The 15,707-nt window shown below is 40.2% G+C and overlaps 1 protein-coding gene across 1 annotated transcript in view; it reads left to right on the top strand.

Moving 5' to 3' along the window:
* Nucleotides 1-4,701, top strand: part of tgfb2 (transforming growth factor, beta 2) — a 62,717-nt gene extending 58,016 nt beyond the window's left edge. Inside the window, 2 exon segments of the mRNA XM_034529166.1 lie at nucleotides 455-608; nucleotides 687-4,701. Coding sequence (XP_034385057.1) covers nucleotides 455-608; nucleotides 687-845 — 313 coding nt within the window. The 3' untranslated portion in view covers nucleotides 846-4,701.
* Nucleotides 4,702-15,707: the final 11,006 nt, after the last annotated feature.

Below are 15,707 nucleotides of genomic sequence, written 5' to 3'. Positions count from 1 at the left end.
ATGTTGATCCGAAGTCCTGCTTCAGGTGTCAGGAATCCAAAGTATTCTTCGCTGTCAGTAGATGTTTTATTTTAGATAATCAGACAAAAGAGTCCAGCGACAGTAATTATGAGCTTTTACTTCATTGGCAACAGTTCAAATGTAATTGACATTGGTATTTGCATTGAATTGAAGTAAATTGTCTTGACAGAACAAATAGCCAACACATATAGGCTCCAAGTGAACACAGTGCTGGACAACAACAATGGAAAATAAATGAATACTGGTAATTTAATAATAAGATGACCTGTCTCGCTACGAGCTTCAGCCTTTTCTGCTTTGGTGGACTCTTCAGGTGTCTCATCCTGGAGCGACCCTCAATCTATAATTAACTGTATCCACCAAAGTCAGACAGGAGCTGAAACTCTAGTTCCTACTACACTACGATTCACCTCTTCCCTGCATCTTTTTGTAGAAACGTTCAGGACAACTGCTGCTTACGGTCACTCTACATAGATTTTAAGAAGGACCTGGGCTGGAGGTGGATCCACGAGCCAAAGGGCTACGAGGCTAACTTCTGTGCCGGAGCCTGTCCCTATCTGTGGAGTGCAGACACCCAGCATTCCAAGGTACTATATGAGGGACAGAGTTATATTTTTTTAAAGTCCTAATTTCTTCATGGAATAGCTATAATGCTTGTGTTTTAGGTGTTAGGCCTGTACAACACCATCAACCCTGAAGCATCGGCATCGCCATGCTGTGTCTCCCAGGACTTGGAGCCCCTCACCATCCTCTACTACATCGGCAAGACCCCCAAAATAGAGCAGCTCTCCAACATGAAGGTCAAGTCCTGCAAGTGTAGCTAGACTCCCTTACAAGCCAGCACAAACACACTCTCCCTCTCTTCCTCCTTCTCACACACACACACAACACACACTCATAGTGGATTTGTGCATACATACAGTCAAACTTGTACTTTGTTGTACATGTACTGGTATACTCACAGCAGTGTGTGTGCAGAGCAATTCAATGCATACACAACATACAGGGACAGTGTGGTCATACCAGGAACTTGACTTTGATACCAATGCTGAGTACCATAAGTACGGTGTTGCATTGCAGTATTTGGTTGGTTGACACAGGTTCTCACTGCCTCATTTGTGTGCATGGTGTGGTTGGTGTGTAATGTCTGGCTTTCCAAGCACCGGGAGTTATCCAATGTCAACATGCAGCCTTTATAACCATTAAACCTTCTCTCCTGGAGTGCCTGCCCAGTGTTAATGAACATTACATTGTTCTTATGTGGCCATGCAAACCAAACCAAAGACAGCAAAACGTCCACACACGTAATTATATGCAGCTGAAAACCATGAAATCATGCAGTAGAAGTTTTGAGGTGTTCATCACTGCTGTCTCTCAGTGAAATTGTTCCATGTTCGGCTCCAGGCAAAAGTTGATAAACCAGGTTAAATGGGAATGGGGTCTTGTTCATGAGAAACTAGTTGATACCAAGCAGCAACTATGTGAATGAATCCAGGGAAGGTCATGGTTTAAACAATCTGACTGTATTGAAATGTACTCTAAAAGGAGATCCCAATTGATAAATCCTGACAGTACTAGCTATTGCGGACTTATCCATAACAGCATAGTCAAAAATATGTTTACGGTCATTAAGAACCAGTTTTTGTCATAAACGTGTATTTGCTTAGTAACTTATTAAATTGAATGTTATAATCTATAAGATTTCAGTGCCAGTGCTTTGAAAACACCCCCGTGGTTATTGTTTGTTATTCCAGTGCACACATCTGCACTGCCTAGAGATTACTTTGACAAGCAGAACACATTGAATGAAAACATGGATTTATAATCCTTAGCAGTGGTATCAAAGTCATGCCAATTTTATTATTGTGATTCCACTGCACGGGACACATATATGCGACATACATACATACATACATATATATGGACACAAATACAAAATATATACAAACGTACTATAGGCGTACAGTGACAGACATGTTTTTTGTACAGGTACAAACCCTTTTTTGCATTTTGAAGGCCCTGTCAACACGAATCACCTCACATGATTATCACACGAGTCACAAGAGTAAGGCAAACACTGGAAGTATAAGTGATAATTGTCTATATATGAAATAAGTCCTGAAAATAACACAGCCCCAACCCTGACACCTACTTTACTGCACCTCCAACCTCACCACAGGGAAACCATGTCCTCATTTCTGTGTTTGTCTTTGTTGGGTACCTTTTTAGTTTAGTTACATTTTTTATTACAAATGTTTGAAAAGATACAATGATGAATACATAAGCCACCACAACAGAAAAACATCACATGGGAGCTCCTTAAAGGATCATTTCAGTTTATTACAACAATTGCCATATTTTTGTAGTTGGCCATCATCTCCATTCAATATTACAAAGCAGTAACCTGAGTTTCTTTATTTTCTTTATTTATTTGCAGTGTTTAAAAAAAAGAAGATCATTTTGAATCACAATGTCTAGTCAAGCCAATGATTTAATTATTCAAGACAATTAACTGGTGCAGTGGATGTAAAAAAACAAACATGCGGTTCAGAATTGGCCTAATGTTTGTGTTGTTTTTGAGAACCGCTTAAACAAACAACTTCACACTGAGCTTCTTTTGGTCCTTAGCAACACAACTGCCATGACATACTGTAGATAATATTTAATTATGTTCCTATTACTCACTCATTGTACCTGAAATAACCCCCAAAGCACTTAAAACATATGCAACTCAGCTGTGTACAACTGACTGTGTACTTCTACTTCAGAAGAAAACATTGTGGTACTACATGTACCAGACACAGTAGAGTTGACAGCAACCTTGAACTGAAATGAAGTAAATTTGAGTCCATTGTGCTGATAATACCTCTCTGTCACACACCTGAAGTAAACATTTGAATGCAGGGCTTTCCTGTGCAGTATTAATTGTTTTACCTTTAATTGTCAGAAGGTTTACTTGTCCCAGCATTCTTCTATCACTGCCAATACCAACATTCCCAGTTAGAGAACGGTGAGAAGTAAAGCAGGACATTGTTTGCCTTAGGCCTCCAAATTACTAACTCCGTCCCTGATAAACACACCCAGGTGGTTGTTACTCAGTTATGCCATGCTAGTTAAATGTCTTTTTCAGGAGCTGTAGTTGTACTTTGACAGATACATCATTGGTTAGCTTTGCTAAAATAATAAAGTGTTATACTAGCAAGGTTTCGAGTGGTAGATCCTCATTTATGTTTGGTTTTGTAACTGGGAAAGATTTAAAGAATCATTCTAGAGATGACATTGCCTTACAGAGGTTTGTGAACCAGTGGCTATAAGAAGTGACATCATCAGTTTCTTTTTTGATGTAGTATTACATTGTATGATGTTTACACAGTTCAGCTTTGACCTGCTGTACTTACTGTAGTGTACACAGTTTTCCTGTGCAATGAGGGAATATTAATGATTAGTGATTAGGTGTGCGCACTTTAAGTTTGACCTCCAAAAAAAGTGTTTTGAATAGCTTTGATAAAGTGTTGGTTTGTTTCCAACCTGTCTGTTCATCCCGAAACAAAGACAACAATTCAAGTCTTATTGAATTAGAACTAACAAGCAAGCCCCCTGATCCCACAGTGGTGTGTTGTACAGTGTTCTTTAACAGCCAGATTAGTCAGTTTGACATGGGACCATCTGTGTCCTGTAAGTCCTGTATTTGTTTGACCCCACCGCTCCACTCTGCTCACGCACAAATTACTCAGTACAACCCGTCGCGCTTAGTTACTGTGAATTTTGAATTTGAACAGATCATTACAAAAGAAATATTAAAATGTTCCCCACATTCAAACTTTTGAGTAATAGACACATAGACAACTGTTCATGCTCATATTATAACTTAACCTGACCTGCATGTATTTTGTCTGTGGGTGAAAACACATGGCTGGCTGAGGGAGAACATGCAAACTCTACGCCAGGTGGGAACCAAAAGATAATTGCAAATTATCGACCCAAATTGTAATAAACCAGAATTATCCATTTAATCTTAATAACGCACAGATTGTTGCTGTTTAGTCTAGAGTAATTGATGTTAAGTCCATAAACAGAGGCTGTCCTTCATGTTCCATTGTCTGTATGTTTACTGGCTGAACACAAAGTCGTCATACTCAGCACAGCCACAGATTGGTCTGGATTCAGACTTCTGCTAAGTGATGATGGCGCTGGAGATGTGTTGGAGATTATAGGACGTATTAGTAGGATACGACTCATAAACCCAACATTATTACAAAATGTATCCAACCATCAGCAGCCACCACTCTAGTAAGCGTTTTGTAGTGTCCATCAGTGTGCCATCTTTCTACCAAAATAATATTGTTATCTCACTTGAATGAAAATGTCTGTCATTCATTATTCTTAAATACAAAGCAACTGCACTGTTTTTTTTGTACTATTTTAATGTACCTTGTTTCTTGTTAGTCAGAAATCCCCCTGTTATCCAATAGTCTCGATGTTGGTCACCTGACCCCAGCCCCTTCGGCCGCTTAGTGCCAGTGGACTTGTTGAGTAGCAGCTAAAAGAGAGCTAAGCATCAACTTTGTCACAATAGAGCTGTTAGTTTGTATGTGTATTTGTTGTTTGATGATGAATGATGTTATTGTGACCCACTTTGCTAACATTGTTGTTGTGGTGGTAAATAAATTATTTAAGTTTCAAGGGAATTCAGTGTTATGTGTGTTATTTCTGATATTTAATCTGCTGCAATGTCCTCCTGTCCTCTGGGAACTTGAACCCCTCTTACACCTGCTAAGAAGACGCTCACGTTTCCATAATTTTTGTTATGTAATTTAGCTCAAAATATGATATTTGATAAAAGGATGATACTCTTGTTATCGACAAAACAAAAAGGATTCCGCAGCTCTTGATACAACATGTGCTAATGCAAACTGTCATTTATAATGTTGGTATGGCCTATACACATTGTCAACAATAGTGGTGCAACGGATCAAAAAATTTTCGGTTCGGATCAGCATAAAAGAAAAAAAAAGGGAGCAAATATACCCATATCAGTTTTTTTTTGCTGCTGATACTAATTGGGTGGCTGTAGCTCAGTGTAGTGGTCGTCTTGTAACCACAAGGTACCCGGTTTGATCCCCGCTCTCCCCATAGTTCATGTTGAAGTGTCCTTTGTGTTCATTGCAGCCTGATCCTTCAGGAGCACATTGACAAAGTTGAAGCACATGCAGAAGGTTATTTCCTGTTAATATCAGCTCACCGACGAGTCATGACATCTTAAACAAGCACGTGAGCTGCTATTAAATTGTTTCAAATGCTTCGACTTTGGTTTGAACTTTTTGAGTCACAGTTGCTCCCTGGGTGCTTGACTGCAGCCCACTGCTCCTTAATAACTAAGGATGGGTCAAATGCAGAGAAGAATGTCCCCAATAAAGGCCCCAACAAAGGGTACATTATTATTATTATTTTGAAATTGATGATCATTGATGATCCATATTGACGGATACAGATCCCTTTTGTTTTTGATTATAGCAGATGGTCTATAAGACTATTTTAGTCACCATCCCAAATCATTTCAACTGCCCTGAAGTCAGTAAACCATCAACAAAACAAAATGTTTTACTTTGTTTTAGTATTTTATGGCGATGTTTTCAATTCATGAATATTTGTTTATTCATTAAAAACTCAATTCAAATAAGGAAATAAAACATTACATTTTTATGAATTAACACAACACTTGTCAATAGTTTTAAGCCGCTTAGAGCGATTGTAAACATTACAACTCATAATTGAACGCATAATTCATCCTAATATCTATTTATGTTGTTGCGAACACCTCTCTGTCAAACTATTGGATTCATCTATATTTTACGAGATTACACATTATGATAACATAATTTACCTTCGCCCAATACTCACTTTCACTGAACAGAGCCTGAAAGCATCATAATGTAACTGAACGGAATCTTCATTAGCGGCCGTTAGCAGCACTGCTAACTCTTCTCCTGTCAATCTAAATATGGATTGGTTGTTTACAATATAAATTATCAGAGCTCGGCAACTAGAAAGCATTATTGTTGAAGTCCTGATTGAGTATTTATTTCACGATAAACTGTATAATTGGTCCGCAGTTAGCATGCGTGCCAAACGGCGAGGAGGGATATGCACAGTTCACAAATCAATATTGGTCCGTTAAACCACTATTGAACAATCAGCATGAACAAAAGGACGTACATATGACCTGCTGTTTCCTCATCAGAAAGGACTTGCATGTTCCTGTCTTGAGACTGAAGTACAGCTAGTATGAGTTTGAACCTCAAGATGTAGGTTCAACGCTGTAACACGTTCATGTCACAATCCCCGGGTTTCCCCCCCCAGCACCAAGGAATGAGCACACGTCGTGTAACATTTGGCAATATTCTTTATTGTGATCGTGCTCTGCCGGTCCCCTGCTCCATCTGCAACACACCTGATATAGGGTAAAGACACATTACCCCTGATCTAATGCAGCTGAGGCTAATTAAGCCTCTTCCCGGCACCTGTTCCCTGAGCCACTCCCCCGCTCTCCCCCTGCAGCTGAGCATAACCACGTCCCATGCCACCACAAACGCCAACCTTTAGTGCCACTGCAGGAAGTAGGTGGAAAGTTAGGGTGTGGAGGTCCAGGTGGTTGGTGGGCGTGCAGCATGTCTGACTTTCTTACTGGTGATTGGAGTTAATTACCCAAATGACTTTAGTCTTTAGTTACCAGTGACAATAACACTTTTACTGAGCCTAACCGCATGTTTCATATATATATATATATATATATATATATATATATATATATATATATATATATATATTATATATAACATACACAAAGGGAAGCTCAATTGTTCTCATTAATCCAAGATGCTGACAGTAAAAAAGAGGGCTGGGTGGAGTGAAGAGAAATGGAGTGAGAGCAGCATTAGCGGAGTGTGGGAGGTTTGTGTTAGCGCTGGAATGAGGCTCTGTAAGAGGGATTAGGTCTGCATGGTGGACCAGTGATAAATAAAGGCTCTGAGGAGAGCCTGGCACTGGCTCCAAGTCGTAACCTGGACCTCCACCAATTTTATATCAGATGGAAACTATTGCACTGTGTCATCATCTGGGTCATTGGTGATCATGTTGAGCAGAGCAGAACTGCATAATCCCACACGCACTCACGCACATGCACACACACACACACACACACACACACACACACACACACAACTTCTGATCTGGGTTAGACCTCAGTCTTTTACTATTCAGTCAACATAAGCAGATGTTTGAATAACTTGGGTGTATGGTTCGGTGATTTTTGCTTCTATTAATGAACATACAACTAGAACATTTTGCAGTGTTACTGCCGGAAGACGTTGCAATATATATGCAAATATTACCAGTAATAAGATGTATCATTGACGTTCATTTGAGAGATATCGCTTCTTTCAGTTTGGCATTTTAGATTCATACCCAAGTTATGAATTCTCTAATTTCTGTGTTTCTGAGATTCATAATCTCGCTGACCCGTACTCTAGCTAGAGTATAGCCGTCTTGAAGCAAAAGAAAAGATATAAAAACATAAAACCTTAAAAACAATAGAATAGAAAAAGTTGCAGTGCAGTTAAAGAAATAAGCAGTAGTGAGATGCAGAAATGTATTGATATCCTTCTTGAATCTGGTTAAATTAAACAGAAAATTCTTCAATCTGGATTTAAAGGAGCTGAGGGTCTTGGCAGTCCTGCAGCTTTGAGGGACCTTGTTCCAGATATGTGGAGCAGAAGAACTGAACGCTGCTTCTCTATGTTTAGTTCTGACTCTTGGAACAGAAAAGTAGAAAGTAGAATTCTTTCTTGGACAGGAAGCCAGTGCAAAGACCTCAGAACTGGAGTGATGTGATCCACTTTCCTGGTTTTATTGAGGACTCGAGCTGCAGTGTTCTGAATCAGCTGCAGCTTTCTGACTGACTTTGTACAGAGGCCTGTGAACATACCATTACACTAGTCAAGTCTACTGAAGATAAATATGCATGGACAAGTTTCTCCAAATCCTGTTGACACATAAATCCTCTAATCCTTGATATATTCTTCAGGTAATAGGCTGATTTTGTAATTTTTTTGATATGGCCATTCAGGTTAAGGTCTGAATTCATAACACCGAGATTTCTGGCTTGGTTTGTGGTTTTTAACATCAGTGAAGCTGAGCGCTGACTTTCGATCATTCGTCCTTGGGACCAAAAACAATTACTTCTTTATTTAATTGAAGAAAATTCTGGCACATCCAGTTGTTGATTTCTTCAATGCATTTAGCCAACCCTTGTATGGAATTATTGTCAGGATCTGTAGTGTTGTCGTGTTTCCTGTTTTATTTTGAAGTCCTTGTCTCTTGTGTCCTCTGTTTCTCTGTACTTCCTGTCCTTGTGATTGTCTGCCCTGTCCCTGATTGTTTCCTCCTGTGTCCAATCACCTGCACCAGCGCTCTGTATTTAAGTCCTGTTCATGTCATTCCCCTTTGTCGGTTCGTCTTGTCTAGATCGTGGAAGATCTTGTGTGTGAGACTGTTTTGTATCCTGTTTTTGAATCCTGTTGAGCAATAAAGTTGCTTTTCCCACGTTGACGGCGTTTGGGTCCAGTGTTTCGAGCTGCACACATAAAAGAACGAACCGACCAAGAATGAACCCAGAAGGGGAACTACAACCCCCATAGGGTCTCGGCACCAAACCCCTTCGAATCGTCTGCATAATTATGATAACACACTTTGTTGTTTTTCATAATCCAAGCCAGTGGAAGCATGTAGATGTTGAACAGAAGAGGCCCCAATATTGAACCTTGGGGAACACCACATGTCATCCTAGTCAGCTCTGATGTGTAATTAGCTACAGACACAAAGTATTGTCGTCCTTCAAGTAGGATTCAAACCAGTTAAGTGCTGCGCCAGAGAGTCCTACCCAGACTTTTAGTCTGTCTTTTAGTATGTCATGGTAGACCGTGTCGAATGCAGCACTGAGATCTAGTAATACTAAGACTGAAGTTCTGCCACTGTCTGTGTTTAAGTGGATGTCGTTGAAAAACCTTAACAATAGCAGTGCCTGGACTGGAAGACATCAAAACAGTTATTTTCAGCCAAGAAGTGTTCAGCTGTTGAAAGACCACTTTTTCCAATTTTTTTTTTAAATGGGAGGTTTATATTGGCCTATAATTTTTCATTATTTCGGGGTCTAAACTAACCTTCTTTAGGAGTGGTGTAATAACTTGCAGTTTTTAGGGCATGTGGGAAGACACCTGAGATGTGTTTACAATTTGTAAAAGATCAGTGGTCATTTGAAAAATATATTATTTGAAATATATTTGAAAAGGTGTGTTGGTAAAATATCCATGCAGCAGGAGGGAGGATAAATAATTGGTTCCTGTGACGTTTCATTTTTATATCCTCAGTGTCCAAATCTGCTTTTTCTGAGCAGCTTGTAGCATAGCTGTTCCACAAAAATATAGGGTTGTTTGTAGCATGTCTAACACTGGGGAAAGATACACTCCCACCTATGCAAAAACGAATTCCTGGTGAATTCAAATTCAGCTGTGTTCAAAAACATTCAAATTGAGACTGGAACTAATCATTGAGCCTAACCGGTTGTCTTTGGCTTGAATATTGAATCAAATCAGATTCCTGAGTCTGGTGAAACATTGATTCAGTGTCTGTCTTGCACATATAACCACCACAGTGTGGACCGAGAAGGAGATTCAACTCAATTCAATTCAGTTTATTTTGTATAGCCCAAAATCACAAATTTTGCCTCAGAGGGCTTTACAATCTGTACACATACAACATCCCTGTCCTTTGACCTCACATTGAATCAGGAAAAACTCCCGAAAAAAATAGAAAAAAACCTTTCACTGGAAAAAAGTGAAGAAACTTTCAGGGCAGCAACAGAGGAGAATCCCTCTCCCTGGATGGACAGAAGCAATAGATGTCATGTGTACAGATGAACAGCGTTACAGAGTTACATAAACACATTCAATGAATATGACAGAAATGTATAAATAATTAGTAGGCATGGATAAAGTCCTGCTGAATGTTGCACACAGCCGGGGGAAAGGCTCCTGTCCTCAGCCATGCAGCATGCGGTTCAAATCTGTAGCCGAGGACGGCGCAGATTTTCAGGGTGAAAGGGTGTGCTGTCTCTGGGGAGAAAAGCGATGTGGAGATTTTGGTTACTCAGCTGCAGCTGGCGGCACACAATAACACAAAATCAGAGAGGTACTCAAACTGTGACATCAGCAGCCAGCAATGCACTGGCTCCCTCTTCAGCAGAGAGGCTAGGCTACTGACAGAAAGGACATTCTACAGTCTAACCGCATATAGTGTGTGTTTGGGTGTTTGGGTGCTCGCTGCCAAGGCATTCCATTGACAGCAATTTAACCGAATTTGATACCATCTCAGTCTGTTTCACTGTGCCTGCCCACCCCACTTCTGACTCCCCTTTGCCTGCGTCTCATGTGGTGGCAGTAATAGCCCAGAAGACAGAGTGTTGTATTGCGTCTGTAATTACACAGGAAGGCCAGCTCTCTTTGAGCTCTGGATTAGCGACTCTCTTTGTGTTTCACTCAGAAAGGGGGCACAAAGGCAGCCAGAAGTATCGCTCACAAGATTTTTTTCCCCCCTCTCTTTCTTTCCTTTGTGCTGCTTTCCTCTAAAGTTTGACAGGCGTCTTGGAGATATCACGATAGAAAAAGAGACAGGAAGGCAGCCCTGGAGCCAGTGACATTCAATCCCTCCAGCACCAGTCTGCCTGCCTGTCTGTCGGATGTTTAAGTCAAGTTCAGTTTATTATTTGAGCTTTAAACCCAAGACACTTGGAGATAAAGTGCTCTCGAAGGTTCAAAGAAAAGAGAAGAAAACAGAAAAATAAGAAACTACTACAACATATTTATGTACTAAAACAAATGTATCACATGGCAAGTAACAGTCAGTAGATATAGTCCCCTGGCTATGGGTTAACCACCAGTGCCACAGCATCCTAATCTGGTCTAAAGAGTGGAAACCTAGACTGTGAATGTCCCAAAACATATTTCACATTAAAAGAGTACTCTTAACATGGTTGCACTGAAGATGGAAAGTTAACAACTAGAGATATTGTCTTTTTAGATTCAGACTGCCAAAGGGTAAAAATAATAAAATAGTAATAAGAATGCATTGCATGCTGTTACAAAATATATTTTTTAAATCTTATAAGGAAATAAATGCATCCATTATTTCACTGGCAGGCCTGAAGAGAATCACTAAACGTGACCACAACTTTGTTGATAAGACTACAAATGGCACCTTAAAATCTTCAAAAAGAAACAATAATTGTCAAAAACGTGTCCAAGACACACTCAAGTGGGGTGAAATATATTGAGATATTAAGTTTTGATGGAAAAAAGCAGTTTAAATGGAAAATAAATGTTTCATTCCATTTGGCCCGTAATCTTAACTTTATATATAAGAAGAATGTGTTTCCAAACTTTCTTGGTTTGTGACCATTTTAAAATTATACATTGTCTAGTGGGCAGCTGTACAGTGATTTAGGATCAAGCTCCATATAATATGAACATGTGACAGATTGGTGCAGATCCTTACAGGGCGCTCTGCTGATCGAGCTAATCCTAATGAAGAAAGAAAGAAAGAAAGAAAAGAAATATACACTTGTATTGATCCCTGTGGGGAAATTCTTCTCTGCATTTGACCCATCCTTAGTTATTAAGGAGTTATTAAGGAGCAGTGAAGCTCACGGGGAGCGCCCAGGAGTTCAGTCTTGCTCAAGGACACTTCCATATGCAGCTATGGGGAGAGCGGGGACTAAACCGGCTACCTTGTGGTTACGGGACGACCACTCATTCCCATGAGCTACAGCCAACCCCAAAGAAAGAAGGAGTAAAAGGGATGCGCACATTTTGTAATTTCCATATTGGAGAACTGACAAAAAACATAAATGTAAGAATATGCTGCGGCATTAGTACTCCTTTTTGTTCAAGCTTTATTATCTATAGAGAAATAAGCAAAATCACAACCATCAAATGATTGGCCGAGACACATGTTTCTAGTTTCAAGTTTTAATTTGTTCGAGAGGGACAATGATTGATGAACACTTTAAATTAACATGTAAATGCACCCAATTACAGCCGTAAGGCTGGTTTCCATTGTCTGTCAGAATGCCAGAATGTACAGGCTAAGTGTCCTAGAGGCAGAAAAAGTCCACAAACATTTTGGACAACAGGGTGATAATTAATTCCCATTAATTAAGTCAAGGATATAATATATCGTTACCAGCCAAGCCTTGCCCTTCAAGAAATATATCCTTGTGGATAACCTGTATATGTTGACGTAGCCTAGGAAGTTTGTTATAGGAAGTGAGTCTTAGGGTTTATAAGTACCGTATTTTCCGCACTATAGCGCACCCGACTATAAGGCGCATTAAGTGAAACAAAACAGTCAGTCAGTCAAACTTTATTAAACGTGTTCACAATAACTCTCAACATTGTTCAACACGTTAATGAGCGTATTCACAATAACTCCCAACCTTGTTCAGTTGTAACACGTAAAAAAAAACAGTCTGATACCGCTAAATCAAACGTTAGTGTAACTCTGTGTGGTCTTCTTTACTTGGCGCAGGTCATCTTCTTGCTTCCTCCACTTCCGTACCATTGATTCATTAATGTTGAATTCACTCGCAGCTGCTCTATTCCCATGTTCTACTGCGTGACTGATAGCCTTGAGTTTGAAGTCCGCATCGTAAGCGTGTCTCTTGATAGGTGCCATTTTGGGGTCCTTATACACACACACTGTAATGTTATGGCGAAGCACAGTATGTATTACTCCGCGATGCTCCTGACTACGGTAGCCGTAAAGGGGCGTTCACACCAAATGCGTTGCGAATCTTTCGCACGTCTGGATCCCATGTAAAGTCAACGCACAGACGCGTTTGGTTGAATTCGCCAAACGTTGCGATAGGACGCATTTCGCGAGTTGCGAAATTTCTCCAGAGTTGAAATATTTCAACATCCAACGCGAGTTGCAAAAGTTTCTCACTCGCCAGCCAATCAGCGTTGAGATGCTCCGCCCGTTGGGCTGCTGCTGCTCTGGTAGCGCTGGAAGCGGAAGTTATCGAGACGGAGTCGGTGAAACTCCCCGAGCTGTGTGAGCCTACGGGTGATGTTATCAACCCAAACACCAGGGCGTTAGATGTTCCGACGTTTATGGGATGTCCACAACAAGTATAAAGCAGAACTAGTGGTTATTTTGACCGTGGTGGATGGAGGAAATTATAACTGTTTTTACCGAGACAAGCCACGGAGATAAGCCACGCCCCCTTTTCGCAACTGCTTGCGAAAGACACAAATGAACACAACTTGACTGGCGAATAAACTGACGCGAGTTATAAAGCCGTTTGGTGTGAACGCACCATAATGCTGCAAGCGGTGCAGCTTTGTAGTTTACCAAAGTCTTACTAAAACATTTTGACAGAGCGCCGTGTACCACACAAAATCGCTTCGTTAGTAAGCACAACCAGAATTAATTCATAAAAAAGGCGCTCCAGATTATAAGGCGCACTGTCGTTTTTTGAGAAAATCAAAGGCTTTTAAGTGCGCCTTATAGTGCGGAAAATACGGTAACAGTCCATTGCCGCAGCAATAGTAAAGCCACTAGGGCTGGTTAAATTACAATAACTACAAAAATCGTGAGAAGCCAGAAGAGAAATAAAGTGCCTGCTCATTCTTCACCATTCACACAGAGTTGGTCTGGACTGTTCGGGGAGCTGTGGCTCAGAGGAAGAGCAGGTGTTCTTCCAATTGGAAAGTCTAGGCATGTTGAAATGTCCTCTGACACTGAACCATTAATTCAAGATTGCTGGGCCATCGGTGTATGATGTGTGAATTCGAATTAGCTTAGGTCCCGATGGGCAGGTGGCACCTTGTATGGCAACCTCAAAAAGGTATACTGACACGAATAATTAAATAATACAAAATGTTATCCATTCTGTCCGATAACATTTAACAAGGCAGTCAAGTAACTTGGCCGGCAGAAATGAGAAAAGAAGTCCCATGCTCATGGGTCCAGAGACCGGGATTTCTATTGTCACAGTGCCATGGATGACCAGAGCTCATTGGTAGTTAGGCTGACTGGCGGCACCATATCCAACTGTCCTAATAAATCTATGGTTGCAAATCACCAAATGTGTGTTTAGACAGAAATGTATAAAACATGTAAGAACCATCATGCTAAATCAATAGAAAGAAGCAGACAATTAGACACAACTTGGCTTGGGGGGTGTACACTGAGGAAAAACCAACAAATCGTATTCACCGTTTGGTTGTACTTAGCTCCACCCTCTTTTCTGTGATTTCTGGTTGCAAAAAAATCAAGATGGCCCATCAAGACAGTCATCAAGATGTCACCCATTAGTTTTGTGGACTCTGCAGGCCATAAACCAATGGGCGACATTACGATGACTGTCCATTTCGTATGAACTGTCTATGGCAGTGGTCGCCAACCCATTGATCGCGATCGGTCGATCTCGGAGACGTTCCCTGTCGCTCTCCAAAATAAAATAAAAATAAATTCAGAAACACATTGTTTCTCATTCTCGAACATTTTCTGAAGTGTCTTCTGAAATGTTTTCTTACGGACTTCAGAAGATCAACGTCAGAAAAGATCTCCGCAAATGGGTTCTTACACAGCATGCGCAACGGCCAAGATTCTTGGCGACTCGCCAGGTCCTAACTGTGAGATCGGCTCTTCTGCTGTTGCCCTTCAAAACAAAAGGTCAACATTGAGCATGAATTGAGAGTGGCCGTATCAAGCCTCCAACCCCGTTTTAAAAAGATTTGTAGTGGAAAGCAGGCTCATTGCAGCCACTAATGCTGATAAAATATGATGGCTCACAGATATCTGTACTCATTTTGTTTTGCACAGGTTGCACGATATTGTTGTTTTTAAGTTCAGTGTAAAAGTCAGTTAAACTCTTTTCAGAGGTTGCACTTTATTGTTATTATCTTGAAAAGATATTCAGTGCGGTTAATTGCAGCCACAATAAGCTATTTATTGCCAAATTCTTTTTTTCTTGTCTGATAGAGCAATCTGGTTTACTTGAAAGTGATTGCAATTGTATTTATTCTATTATTTGAAAAAGCACAGATGCAGGAGTCACAAATAGTGATAATAAAATTATTTTTGTGGGGCAAGAACATTTTTCTTCCTCCGAAGTGGGGCGTGACAGAAAAAGTTTGAGAACCACTGTTATAAGGGCTCAGACTGGCTGTCTGTGCTTATGAGACAGTGTTCTGATGGCATTGTGATGGGACACACAGCTGAACTGAACTTACATTAGTAACAAACTGAGTATGTTGTCAGTGTTGTATTGTAACTTCAGTTGATGAATACAACATTAATATTGATAGTTCATTCAGCCTGCTCATTGCAAATGTGTTTTTTCTTCTTCATATTGTGTGCGGTTAACAAATAATTTACTTTATATGCACTGAAATAAAGTCATTTAGTGTGTTCTTGGTCACATCCATTTAAAAGCTGGACCAAAGTGTTTGATTTAATTAAATTACAATTAGGCTAAATAAAAAGCCTGAAGTTGTGTAAAGTCCGGACAGTGTTTTTCTCTTAACGCCTCAAGTGGTAGATCTTGCCTGTCACCAAGGCAGAGGTCA

Source organism: Cyclopterus lumpus, chromosome 25 (genome assembly GCF_009769545.1).
Source record: "Cyclopterus lumpus isolate fCycLum1 chromosome 25, fCycLum1.pri, whole genome shotgun sequence".
In the NCBI taxonomy this organism is placed as follows: Eukaryota; Metazoa; Chordata; class Actinopteri; order Perciformes; family Cyclopteridae; genus Cyclopterus; species Cyclopterus lumpus.
The sequence above is the reverse complement of the archived record's forward strand: the minus strand, read 5'-3'. Positions and strand labels throughout refer to the sequence as shown.